At 34.7% G+C, this 15,071-nt stretch overlaps 1 protein-coding gene across 1 annotated transcript in view; it reads left to right on the forward strand.

Moving 5' to 3' along the window:
* The window catches only part of HMCN1 (hemicentin 1), a 456,859-nt gene that overhangs the window by 297,802 nt on the left and 143,986 nt on the right, over window positions 1–15,071 (forward strand). Inside the window, 5 exon segments of the mRNA XM_025430103.3 lie at window positions 2,177–2,278; window positions 3,094–3,270; window positions 4,135–4,286; window positions 5,406–5,529; window positions 9,964–10,139. Coding sequence (XP_025285888.3) covers window positions 2,177–2,278; window positions 3,094–3,270; window positions 4,135–4,286; window positions 5,406–5,529; window positions 9,964–10,139 — 731 coding nt within the window.

Here is a 15,071-nt window from a genome sequence, read left to right on the forward strand (position 1 = left end):
AACTAATATGGTGAGTTTTCTGAACAATTTCTATAAAGTCTGTCTTTACAGATTTTAACCTGCCCCAGGGGAAAAGGTTGTTTGCACTAGAAAACTCTGCATCTGATTAAATAAAGACAAATCCTTTGAGTGGGGATTTCCAGGGAAGGACCAGACAGGTCAAACAGTGGCAGTTTTCTAGGAATAGTGCTGTTAGGTAGCTCCTAACCTATTCTGGCTCTTTCAGTATCTGCTAGGTTCTTTTTTTCTCTGTGGTTGCTAGGCTATTTATTTTCAAGGTTACTGCTGATCTGGGGAAAGAGTGCTGGGAATAGAGGGAGATAAAATGCCATGAAACTCACTGTTCTTAATGAGATTTAGCTGTTTTTCTTGAATAAACACTTGTTGGATTGTTGTAAGTCTTTGGTTAATTTCCAGAGTTCTGAAAAAGTTGATTTTGACAAATTTTCCAGTGTTCTTGTTTCTTTTATGGAGGAGTGGATTTTTTGGAGTCCTTACTCTGCCATTCTTGCTGACATCTAATCTTTTTTTCTTTAAGTACTTAAGGGGAGTGAAAAATAGCCAACCCACTCCATAGCTGTTGCATTTCTTACCATAATGTTTTATTGCAGCAGCTACATAGTCTGTCAAAGCCTTCAGTGATCACTTCAGTCCAGAAGGCTTCAAGTGAGTATTTAAATAACTGTTTTGAAGGAATGTGCCATGGATTAATTATTTTTCCTTTTCAGTTGGAAAAGTCAGATAGCCATATTTAAAAGTCTTTTGTCCCTAAATATCATGTCATTCATCTGAATTCAGTGCAGAAAATAGAAACATTCTAGGCATTTCAAGCTGTAAGAGTTAACTCATTGAATTAAATGGAGACAGATACTTAAGAGAGGATTGATTGGGTTTTAGGCTTTGTCTTCAGGAACAATCTCCAGAAATACAGATATTTACCCTTGAGGACATATTTTATTTTAAACTTGTTGAAAACCAGCTTTGAGTTTCATTGTCTTTCGTAGTTGTTTTTGATTGTTTTCTTTGGTATTGTCTTCTGTTTATTTTATTATTTCCTTATCCCTGACTTCTTTTGGTTTATTTTATTGGTTTTTTTCTGGATTCTGAATTGAATGTTTGGAACATTTATTTTCATTGTTTCTTAGTTTTTGATATGTTAATTAGGGCTCTAGGATTTCCCTTGAATACTATACTATACAGCTAGGTGACACACTCTGTTTTCATTTTAATCAATCTCATTCTGTTTTATTTTTTTCTGATCATATACTTTTGTCTTGATTTCCTCTTTAATGAGGTTATCCCCCTGTAAAGAGCTTTACATTTTTGTTTTTGATTTATACTCATTTTTGTTAGAGTTTTATTAAATTATGGTTACAAATGCTTTATTGAGATTTTGTGGCCTAATATGTAGTCAGTTTTGAAAATATTCTGTTGGCATTTGAAAAAAATGTATATTCCTTGTTAACTATGTATGTGTATATATATATATATATACACACACACACATATATATACACACACATACACATATACACACACAGTCTGAATGGGTAATTTTATTTTTCAAATTCTTTAAAACGGAATATTACTCAGCCATTAGAAATGACAAATACCCACCATTTGCTTCAACGTGGATGGAACTGGAGGGTATTATGCTGAGTGAAATAAGTCAATCGGAGAAGGACAAACATTATATGGTCTCATTCATTTGGGAAATATAAATAATAGTGAAAGGGAATAGAAGGGAAGGGAGAAGAAATGGGTAGGAAATATCAGAAAGGGAGACAAAACATGAAGACTCCTAACTCTGGGAAACGAACTAGGGGTGGTGGAAGGGGAGGAGGGCGGGGGTGGGGGTGAATGGGTGACGGGCACTGAGGGGGACACTTGACGGGATGAGCACCGGGTGTTATTCTGTATGTTGGCAAATTGAACAAATTGGCTAATCTATAATTCTGAGGATTTTCCTGTTTGAGTACAGAAGAATGAATGATACTGAAAACCTATTAAGATCTTTTTTTTTCTGTTCTTTAATTCTACTTAATAATATACTTTTATTACAAGTATATCAGTGTATATATGTGAAAGAAAGAAAGGAATGATAATTTCTACTGAGCAAATAGTTTCCATTTAAATATCCTATTTATGTGAATCAATATGTTTGGGCTTCTTATAGAACCACCTAGTCTGGAGGATGCAGGGAAGATGCTGAATGAGACTGTGGTGGTGAACAATCCCATTCAGTTGGAGTGTAAAGCAGCTGGAAATCCCTTGCCTGGTAGGTTCACGTGTGGACTCTCTAACTTACTGACATTTTAAGATATCTGGAAAAAGCTAAATCTGTTTATGAGCACAATATAGTAATTACTAATAAATGAAAGATTATAGAACACATTACAAGGGTAAAGCATTGATAAGGATGATATAAAGGATGATATTTTTGAATTTTCACTGCTTCTAACTGCATGAAATAATTTACCCATTGTTTACACAAGGTAAAAATATGTGAATAACTAGTTGTCTTATTGTCCTCACTGTGGCCACAAAACCCACAATGGTAGTTTTTTATACATTTATGTTGAAAACTATGTTTTTTCTCTAGTTCAAATCGATTATGTTTATAAATCAGTCATTTAATGAGTGTATTATTCTTTTTGTTGATTCTCATCACTGGTAACTTATTAATATGAATCAATAAGAACATAATTTTTAGGCTAATAGTATATATACTCTGGTTTTGATCGAAAGCATAGATAAATTTTTAAAATTTTTTATAGATGAGAGGAATATATACAACAAAAAAGTATAGAATTGGTTAAAAGTTTGCTATCAAACAATATTGATATATTAGAGATAACAGAATATTTGCTTTATAATTTAATTTTCAATACTTTTATATTGGCATGGCTAGTCATGTTTTTCTTAGGGTTACCTCCTCAAAAACCAATCCTAAAGACATATTTAAACTGATTAAACTTGAATGATAAGCATAAGAACAAAGCAATTATTAGTATTTTAGTTAAGCTCCAATTTAGTGGTATTGAGCTTTAAAAGAAAAAATTTAAATAGACTTGTTTCTTTTTCCCCTTGCAGCTATTAAATGGTACAAAGATAACCGTCCACTCTCAGCTTCCACCGGTGTGACTTTCTTGAACAGAGGACAGATTATTGATATTGAAAGTGCCCAGATCACCGATGCTGGCATATATAAATGTATGGCCATCAACTCAGCTGGAGCTACAGAGTTATTTTACAGTCTTCAGGTTCATGGTTAGTGCCACTCCCCTAGACTCTTCCTGGGATAAAAATGCATTCAAAATGATTAAGTACTTCTATAAAATTTCAGTGTGAATATTTTACATAGTGTGTTTTGTCATCTTTATTTAAAGGTGCAGTGCTATAAAACTGATGACTGTTTTTATTTCCTGATTCCTATTAAAATGGTCTAGTTTCATATGCTGTTGAACGTGAGTTTGCTTTAGATGAACTGTTGAAATAGTCACCAACGGTCTTATCAGCTAATGACAATAACCCTGTTTGTAAATATTGTCTATCAAAATCATAGGTTTTGGTCAAAGAAAGATTTTAAGTTATTGTCTCTAATAATGCTTTTAAGACAACTTAGTAGTCATGGATACAGTGGAGGAAGACATATACACACAAGCATACACATTCCTGGAAATCAAGAAATAAAAATATACTTTGTGATTAAAAACTGGATTTCCTAAACAAAGTACCAAAACCTCCTTCTCCTCACCTATAAAATGGAGATATTGATAATTAGACAGTAGATTAGAATAAATGATATGAAAGAACTCCCCAAACTCACCAAAACAAAACCATGAAAAACCCACATGTGAAAACACAACTGTCATTATTTGAGGTGAAATATTCTGTGATGTTAATATATCTTACTTTTTAAAAAAAGATTTTATTTATTTATTCATGAGAGACATATATATATAGAGAGAGAGACAGGCTGAGACACAGGCAGAGGGAGAAGCAGGCTCCCTGCAGGGAGCCTTGATCCCTGGTCTCCAGGATCACGCCCTGGGCTGAAGGCGGTGCTAAACTGCTGAGCCACCCGGACTGCCCAATATATCTTACTTTTATTTATTTTTTATTTCTTTTCAGTGCCCCCATCGATTTCTGGCAGCAATAGCATGGTGGCAGTGGTGGTTAATAACCTGGTGAGATTAGAATGTGAAGCTAGAGGAATCCCTGCTCCAAGTCTGACCTGGTTGAAAGATGGAAGCCCTGTCTCTAGTTTCGCTAACGGGATACAGGTACTCTCTCATTTCTTAAGGACACTCTACCACAGGATTTGGAGAATAAGAATTAACAAAGGTTATCCAAAAACATACACATACACATCCATAAATACCATAGCCACAAAACTGGGATTCTAAACAATTCTTTAAAAGCCCAGTACATCTAAGAATTCTTCTATTTCATATGTAGGTACTATATTTTGACCATTTGCTTCACTTTCTACTTACCTCTCTATCCTCATTCCCTACCAGCATCACAAAAGATAACTTGTACAAAGAAATGTTCATCAACAACAAAAACAGGAATTTCCTCATAAAATTTATATTTAAATGTTTGGAAACATTACTGAGTTAGAGAACCATATACAGTATATTTAATTTTATAAAAACATCAAGTTATAAAGTAAGAAAAGTGAGAAAAGCAATCTTGTAGAAATGAAATTTGAATCTGAGAAAGCAGTTTAAGTGCTTCACACTGACTCAAAATTATAGAAGCACATATATCTCTTTTAAAGCGTACTTTAATTTTATTTTGTCTAGCAGATTTCTTAGTTCTCCCACAATTCTACTTCTTTAGCTTTTCTCAGAAATCCAGTGCTTGCAGAATTTGGGACCATAGAATATCCAGTGTTAATGTCATTATTTTAGAAGGACAACTAGACCAATGGAATAAAAGAGTCATGAACGTGACTGATTAATTTATTTGGCTACTACTTCACTATTAATTATAACTTCTTATTTATCCTACCCAAGAAAATTAGAAGGAAGATTAGCTCCTCCTATTCCCACTTCTCATCTTTCTCCTCTGGTGGCTTTTCTTCTCTCTGCAGTAAGGATGGGATGAGATTGGACCTTCACTTGATTTTGTATATAAGGACTTGTTTTCAGTGGTTATTACCAAGTTTTTGTTCTAGCTTTTTACACTCTTCTTTCAAAGAGAAAATGAGAAATAGATTATATGATGCTTTCCCACTTTAAAATACATAAGTGGAAAAATAAATAAAATATCCAAGTGGAAATCTTTCTGAAGGTAAATGTCAATTGATTAACCTCAGAAAATAGGGAAAAAAGACTGTTTACATATATGTTTCTTTAAAGGGCATGTTGGCTATTTGTCTTTCTTATCATTGAAAGGTTCTGTCTGGAGGCCGCATCCTAGCACTGACCAGTGCTCAAATCAGTGATACTGGGAGATACACCTGCGTGGCAGTGAACGCTGCTGGGGAGAAACAAAGGGACATTGACCTCAGAATATATGGTGAAATATTTTAATAATTATTTTTGTTCTGATAAAAATGTGTTTAATTCCTGAGATCATTGAGGAAGGTAAGGGAAGTTGTTGACAATAAAGAACCATGAGCAATAGAGATAATTACAGTATTAATTCTAATCAAATTCTACCTTTCTGCCTTACATTTGACTTTATGTGATTTTCCTTTATTAAAGTTCTAAGAAATTAAGCATATATCTAGCATGCTAGGCGTTGGTTTCATAGAATACTCTAAAGAACATGACCATGGAAAGCAGCTTTGCAATTTGGAAGATATAATCTTCTCACTGTTCAAGTAGCTCTCTTAATCTATTCTTAATCTAAAAGACTTGATTTTATTACTTTTAGGTTATATTTATAATAAGCATATTTTATAGTCAATGCTACGTCTTTAATTAAAGACTATTGAGAAGCAAAAGTTAAGCACAAATTTAGAGAAAATTCAAGTTTTTTCTTTTTTTTTCAAGTTTTTTTTCACCCATGATACAGCCATAAGTTACAAAAGGAAACGTCTAATTCTATCACAGCAAAAGTCCTCTTGAACAAAGTTCAATCCTAATTTACCTGCATTCATAGAATGTGTTTTTTTCATTCCATATTTTAGTTTACCTTAGCATTAAGAGCTGTTTTAGGCCTTTTTTCAGTGTCTTATTTGCATTATATTCCTTTGTCATGGAATAATGGAATTGTTTTTCCATGGACCCTCAAAGAGTAATTGGTTTTTTTTCTATTTTAATTCCAGTATAATTAACATACAGTGATATATTAGTTTCAAGTGTACAATCCTAAGTCCCACTTCGCTTCCACTCCTATTCAAAATATCTTTTTTTTTTTACACCCAGACCATGTGGGTTGACTCCTCCTTACAAGTTTGCTAAAAGTAAATGTAATGATCACAAGTAACTTATAAGTCATAATTTTTTAATTTAAAAAACACAAGAAAAACCACTTTGTTGCAACATGGCTAACTTAGATGTCTAATTGTTCTAAAGTGGCTCAGTTGGCATTAGTAAGCTACTGAAGGGTTCTTTGTGCTCCCTCTGTTCTATTGCTTCTGTAGTTGCATGGGTCCACATCTAGTCTCTAGCTTTGCTAGTGCTCTGTGTCTGAGATAACAGATGGGTCTAGGGACACCTGGGTGGCTCAGTGGTTGAATGTCTGCTGTTGGCTTAGGTCATGATCCCCCAGGGTCCTGGGATCAAATCCTGCATCAGGCTCCCTGTGGGGAGCTTCTCCCTTTGCCTATGTCTCTGCCTCTCTCTTTGTGTCTCTCATGAATAAATAAATAAAATCTTTTTTAAAAAATAGGTCTAAAATACCCAACCTAAGGGAATCTACTACTTCCCTTAAATCTAATTGGGTCATTTTTATGTTTTATGAAGAATTGGAATGCTGATAGTCTGAAATATCCTTAGAGAATGATTCAATCAGTCAATCTAAGAACGTGATACAAAATCTCCTTCAATTATTATCAAACAAGCAGAGGGTCGACATGAATATTTTCTGGGTTTCAGTCAGCAGTGAAAATCTGGGATTGGCTCCTTCTGTTTCTACATGGGTTAGCATCAAAAGTATACCAGAGAGACAATAGAGAGTTGATATTTTCCAGGAGCCATAAAAATAAACATCATTATTTTTTTTATCATTTGCCAAAGCATTTCCGTACCACCCTTTTGGTCTGAAAAGTGGGATCTTTCCTCTGTTATAAAAATCAGATGGCTAGTGTATATATATTTAGCATTTGAAATATAGATGCATAGTTTCTGTGCTCCACATTAGTATTATTTCTTTTTTTAGTATTATTTCTATATATTATATTCCTATATTCATAGTAATAATCTTGACAATCTCATGTCTCATTGGAGCCTAATGAATATTCAACCCCAACAGCCAATCGCCTTCATATTTACTTTGTAGACTGTGGGGGTGATAAGAGGAGTAGATAGTGGATAAAATAGCTTTCCCTATGATTATAACAGTAGTTCAGTAAAAAAATTTCCCCTGGTATAAATTCAGAGGATATTTTACCATATTCTAGGTGCCATAACAAGAGAATTGGGTTTTTAAATGATTGAGATTCCTATTGTACCTTTTCTTTGAACCTCAGAGAACTTTGTCTAGCATCTCAACAAGTGTAACCCTACAACAGTGCTGATTTTGATAATTAAATTTAACAACTGTAATTTGTAGGATGAGAAACAGACATGATATACCCCTTCCTAAGCAATATAACCACAAAGCTAAGTAGGGATAACATCTAAGGAAGCTGAGATCTAAAGGGTAGAGGCTTGTTCTCTTTTCAGACTAAACAAAAAGTTGGAAATGAAAGGACAGAAAACATAGATGCATTTCAGTAATATGTATCCTCAGCTATAATTAGATTTACTTTAATTTATGTTCCTTAAGAAACAAATACTCTATTGTTTTTGCATTTTTCCTCTCAATTAAAAAAAATCTGGTTTCTTTTTGAACTTGATTCAACTCCTTTAGCCATAAAGAAAAATAATTGGAGGAAAAATATTTGGAAATAAATTAACATTCTGCTTTCTTGAATTATTTCTGCCTTTTACTTCTACAAGCGTCATAAAGAATTCATGCTCTTTTATAAATGCTATAAATACTCTAAACATATTTTTATACAGTTATGGTACTTTTTTGTTCACTGAGACCAGATTTTACCTGAAATTACTTCCAAGATGTTAAATTGGCTATTTTACTTAGGGCTTTCTGTGCTAAGACTGGTGAATGTATCTGTTTTCATAATATCTTAGAAAATAGCACTAATTGTGCTGAATTTGCTAATATGTGGCAGTTTTAATCTCAGACTGGTTATATATCTTTTATCTCATGTGTCACATATTAAAAACAATACTACTGTTTTCTGTTCCCCATAGATTACTTTAAATTTATTGAGAGCCAGATGTCTGTATGTGCTGTTAAATTGAGCAGAAGGGATATCAGGAATCTCTGCACAAATGCTCTGTTACTCTATTCCAGCTATTGTGCCTGGCATTTCTTTGCACCATGGCATCAATTCCTTTGGATTTAGCACAGGTCCTACATCCAGATACTCTATAAGAAAGTGGCCTTTAGTTTACATGCCTTCCTTCTTTAGGAGACATGGTAGCAGAGAAACCTCCTGGTTACAGAACTGCAATGTTACTTGTCAAAACCTATTGCATTCATTGTCATTTTGCCACATGCCACAAGATCCAGCCTGAAACAATGGCTAATGAACTATAATAACAATCCTTACCACAAAAATCTTATTTCTATCAAAGCATTTGGAAAGTCCCTTAGGATTCATTTCAGTGCAGCGTAACCTTTCTTACCAAAAAAAACACAAATACTACAAATATGGTACATTTCCTACAATCCTGAATAGTTATGGGATTTAGTGAGAAACGGCCAAGGAAATTCCTCTCTGTGTTTTTTTTCAGAGTGGCCCTCTTATAACAGGCTTGATTTCATCGTTAGTTTGTGTTTTTTGAATTATTATAAATACAGTCCTGAATGAGTCCTTGAGAGGTTATGGAGCCCACCCTCTCATTCTTGGCAGGACTGTACCTAAACCATCTGAGACAAATGATTGTTTACTCTATATTTTAATACACCCAAGGGAAGGAGATTCCTTAGACTTCTCCAAGTACACATTTCAACATCTGACAAGCTTGATAGCCAGGGAGTTCTAATTTTAATCTCATTAAAATTTCAACTCATTTCCTCTTTTTATGTAATTGTATGTTGTACAGCTGGTCATTGCTTTCGTTTTTTGTGTGTCATTTATCCCACATGGTCTTTATTCCATAGAAAGCTGGCAAGGCATCATGGAAAACCAAAAAGGGCTCTAAACTGCAAGTCAGAAGACTCCTAGCTTTGCCACAAATTAGTCACATTATTTCAAATAAGTTACCGTCTGTCACCTACCTACTTCATGTTCTACACACTGTGAGGCAGGACTAGATGGTCTCTTTCAACTCTACTTTTTTTTTATTTTGCCTCCATGTCTATAAAATTTATTTTCTTTTGCAAAAATATAAACAAATCTCAAAATGTATGTATGCTTTTAATTATTGTTATTTCCAGAGTGTTTCATGAGTAATTTACTACTTTGGAAATCTTAAGCAGTAACATCTAGTTCAAAAAGTTTCTGAAATAGGCACTTGGTGAGAACTTCCAGTTCTAAAACTTCTTAAAGTGAAAAGTTAATGAAAAGTATTTCTGTTCAATAGGAACATGTTAATCAGGGATTTATTAATACTTGATTCTAAGCCAAATGATGCAAAGAGGGTATGTTAGAATTATTGTGATCCTACATCTCAAAAGAACTAATACATTTATTTGTGTATGTCCTGATGATTAATAAAGATAAGCAGTGTGCTGGCCTGTTTTATCTTGAAGAAAAATCCTTCTTTCACTTAGTTCCACCAAATATTATGGGAGAAGAACAGAACATCTCTGTCCTCATTAGCCAGTCTGTGGAGTTACTATGTCAGAGTGATGCTATCCCACCACCTACTTTGACTTGGTTAAAGGATGGCCGCCCCTTGCTGAAGAAACCAGGCCTCAGTATCTCTGAAAATGGAAGTGTGTTAAAGGTAAGGCTATAGATTCATTTACTTCTTATATTATTCCTAAGCTCATGGCTTTGATTTTAAACTTGCCCATCTACAAGTGTTCTAATTTCATCTTATAAAATTCTAGGTACCCTTTTATTAATGAGGTTTGTAGTATTTTAAAATTTTATGCTTAGTAAGATTTAGATATTTGTCTATCCATATTTGTAGCCAGAAGCCATCCAGAAATGCTTCTGGGAAAATATTATAGAACTCTTGTAACGAGTGCTTCATTTTTAGTCATTCACCCATTCTAGATGCTCTGCATACCATATGAAATATAGACATATTTCCTACCCTCAATTTCTTCCAATTTTGCATAAATATATGAAAATTAACAATTCCATGGAAAATGCAATAAGTACTATAAGTCTCATTACTTGTAGTAATTACTTAATTACTATTTGGATGGTATAGATAATACATTTTAGGAGGATAGCAAAAGGGGAGGCTATGTTTGCCTGGAAGTCTTAGAAGTCTCCTTGACTTTTTATGTGTAAATTGGACAATAGGCCTGATTAAAGAAAGCAGGTAAGCTAGTGTCCTCATATTAATGGGACAAAAGGCCTGATTAAAGAAAGCAGGTAAGCTAGTGTCCTCATAATAACCCTACTGAGAAATTGAAAGAAAGGGAAAGAATGGCTAAATAATCTGTCCATAGTTACTAAGTGTCAGAAATGGGATTTTAATACAGGGAGTATAGCTTTAAAACTCATGCTACTAACCACTATTCCACATAGCTTCTTGGTAAAGGAAGACTATTACTCACATACAAAGAGAGTCTTGAGAAGTGGATGATGGTGTCCACACAGAGGAAGCTGAGAAGCTTATATAAGGAGAGCAGAAGCGTGGGAGAAAATGAGAGGGAATATGAAGTGTGTTAGAGGCAATGAAGTAGAGACCTTAGGGATTATGATCTGTAATAGAGGATCTGGGTGAAGAAGGAAAGGCCAGAATAACTGATAGGAGGCATGTAGAATGAGTCAGTTGAGCTATATAGGGGGAGAAGAGCAAAAAGCACTGGCCATGCTTAGAGGCAGACCCAGAACTCTAGAAATCAACTGGTAAAATTCTCAAACCAATGAAGAAATCGGGTCTATTGAATCTTCACCATCATCTTTTTTCTGGCTTCCCAAACCAATTGATATCTGTGCTCTGAAGAAATCAACTCCTATACCCAAAACAATTCATGCAAATCTTCAAGCAGGTAAAGTAATAGATTCTTACCATTTTATTTTGCCTGGAACACACCAGGCAATCAATAAATTTTTTTAAGTTTTTATTTTAATTCCAGTATAGTTAACATACAGTGTTGCATTAGTTTCAGGTGTAGTTTTAAGTGTAGTGATTCAATGCTTCCATATTTCACCCATTCCCTCACCCACCTCCATTCTAGTAATCATCTGTTTGCTCTCTATAGTTAAGACTCTTGTTTCTTGGTTTGTTTATTTCTCTTTATTTCCATTTGTTCATTTGTCTTGATTCTTAAATTCTAGATATGAGTAAAATCATTTGGTATTTGTCTTTTTCTGATAGATTTCTTTCATTTAGTATTATATTCTCTAGCTCCAACTATGTTGTTGCAAATAGCCAGACTTTATTCTTATTTATGGCTAGATAATATTCCATCCCAATAATAAATATCTTTATATGTCATTTGCCAATATCTTCTCCCATTCCATAGGTTGCCTTTGAGTTTTGCTGTTTCCTTTGGTGTGTAGAGCTTTCTATCTTGATGAAGTCCCAGTAGTTTATTTTTGCCTTTATTTCCCTTGCTTCAGGAAATCTATATAGAAAAATGTTGCTATGGCTAAGACTTATCAAAACACAGCAAACACCACAGAAGGACAAACAATCATAAGAGAATATTATGAAAAATTATATGCTAACAAACTAGGCAGTCTGGAAGAAATGGACAAATTACTAGAAACATACAAACTACCAAAACTGAAACAGGACCCATAACCAGCAAAGAAAATTGAATCAGTACTCAAATATCTCCCAACAAACAAAAGTCCAGGGCCAGATGGCTTCTCAGGGGGAAGTTCTACCAATCATTTAAAGAGGAGCTAATACCTATCCTTCACAAACTGTTCCAAAAAATAGAAATGGAAGGAAAATTTCCAAATTCCTTCAATGAGGCCAGCATTACTTTGATTCTAAAATTAGACCAAGACCCTAATTAAAAAGAGAATTACAGGCCAATATCCCTAATGAATATAGATGCAAAAATACTCAATAAAATAATAGCAAATCAAATTCAGCAATACATTAAAAGAATTATTCACCACGACCAAGTAGGATTTATTTCTGGGCTGCATGGATGGTTCAATATTCACAAGTCAATCACCACATTAATAAAAGAAAAGATAAGACCCATATGACCCTGTCAATAGATGGGGAAAAGGCATTTGACAAATACAGCATCCTTTCTGGACAAAAATCCTCAACAAAGTAGAAATAGATGGAACATACTTCAATATCATAGAGATCATATACAAAGGACCCACAGTTAACATCATCCTCAATGGGGAAAAACAAGAGCTGTTCCCCTATGGTCAGGAATAAGACAAGGGTGCCCACTCTCACCAGTACTAGTTAACATCATGCTGGAAATCTTAGCCTTAGCAATTAAACAACAAAAAGAAATAAAAGGCATCCATATAGTCGAGGAAGAAGTCAAACTCTCATTATTTGTAGATGACATCATACTGTAGGTAGAAAACCTGGAAGACTCCCCCCAAAAATTGATAGAACTAAGGCATGACATGAATCAACAAAGTCACAAGGTATATAATCAATGTACAGAAATTTGTTGTATTTCCATGCATCAATAAACAGCACAAAAAGGAATCAAGGAAGCAATCCCATTTGTAATTGCACCAGAAACTATGAGATACTTAGGAATAAACCTAACCCAAGAGGTAAGATCTGTACTCTGAAAAATATAGGACACTTATGAAGGAAATTGAAAAGGATATAAGGAAAATGGAAAAACATTCATGCTCATGGATTGTAAGAACAAACATTTTAAGATGTCTCTACTGCTCAAAGCTATCTACTCATTTAATACAATCTCTATCAAAATACCACCAGCATTTTTTCACAGAGCTAGAACAAACAATCCTAAAATTTGTATGGAACCATCAAAGACCCCAAATAGCTAAAGCAGTCCTATAAAAGAAAAGCAAACCTGGAAGCATCACATTTCTGTACTTCAAGCTATATTATAAAGCTATAGTCATCAAGACAGTATGGTACTGGCACAAAAGCAAACAATGGAAGAGAATAGAAATGGGTTCACAGTTATATGATTAATTAGTCTTCAACAAAGCAGGAAATAATATCCAATGGAAAAAAGAAAGACAGTCTCAACAAATGATGTTGGGAAAACTGGACAGCAACATGCAGACCACTTTCTTATACCATACACAAAAATAAATTTAAAATCCATGAAAGACCTAATTGTGAGACAGAAAACCATCAAAATCCTCTAGGAGAACACAGGCAGCAGCCTCTTTGACCTTGGCCTTAGTAACTTTTTTTTAAAGATTTTATTTATTCATGAAAGGCAGAGAGAGAGAGAGAGAGAGAGAGAGAGAGGCAGAGACACAGGCAGAGAGAGAAGCAGATTCCATGTAGGGAGCTTGATGTGGAATTCAATCCCAGGACTCCAGGATCACACCTTGGGCCGAAGGCAGATGCTCAACCACTGAGGTACCCAGGCATCCCTGTAACTTTTTTTTTTAAGATTTATATTTATTTGAGGTGGGGAGGAGAGGCAGAGGGAGAGGTAGAGAATCCCAAGCAGACTCCCCACTGAGCACAGAGCTCAATGTGGGGCTCAATCCCATGACCTTGAAATCATGACATGAGTCAAAACTAAGAGTCAGACACTCAGCCAACTGAGCCACCCAGGTGCCCCCATAGCAACTTCTTATTAGACAAGTCACTGGAGGCAAGGGAAGCAAAAGCAAAAATGAACTAATGGGACTTCATCAGAATAAAAAGCTTCTGCACAGCAAAGGAAACCATCAACAAAACTAAGAGATAGACTACAGAATGGGAGAAGATATTTGCAAATGACATATCTGATGAAAGGTTAGTATCCAAAATTTATCAAGAACTGATATAACTTAACACCCAAAAAACAAATAATCCAGTTAAAAAATGAGCAGAAGACATGAATAGACATTTTTCCAAAGAAGGCATCTAGATGACTTACAGACAGATGCAAATATGCTCAACATCACTTATCATCAGGGAAAGATAAATCAAAACCATGATGAGATACCATTTTACACTTGTCAGAACAGCTAAAATCAACAACACAAGAAACAAACGATATCAGTGAATATGTGGAGAAAGGGGAACCCTCTCACACTGCTGGTAGGAAGGCAAACTGGTACAGCCACTTTGGAAAACCGTATGGAGGTTTCTCAAAAAGTTAAAAATTGAACTACCTTAACATCCAACAATTGCACTACTAAGTATTTACCCACAGGATACAAAAATATGGATTTGAAGGGTTACATGCACCTTGCTGTTTGTAGCAGCATTATCAACAATAGCCAAACTGGAGAAAGCCTAGATGTCCATCAACTGAAGATATGGTATATATACACAATGGAATATTACTCAGCCATCAAAAAGAATGACATCTTGCCATTTGCAGTGATGTGGGTAGAGCTAGGATGTATTATGCCAAGCAAAATAAGTCAGAGAAAGAAAATATCATATGATTTCATTCATATGTGGAATTTAAGACACAAAACAGATGAACATATGGAAGAGGGAAAAGAGAGAGAGGGAGAGAAACAGAGACTCTGAAAGAGAATAAACTGAGGGTCGATGGAGGGAGGTGGCTGTGGTATGGGTGATGAATGTTAAGGAGGGCACTTGTAATGATGAGCA

The sequence above is a fragment of the Canis lupus genome, chromosome 7 (assembly GCF_003254725.2).
Source record: "Canis lupus dingo isolate Sandy chromosome 7, ASM325472v2, whole genome shotgun sequence".
Classification (NCBI taxonomy): domain Eukaryota; kingdom Metazoa; phylum Chordata; class Mammalia; order Carnivora; family Canidae; genus Canis; species Canis lupus.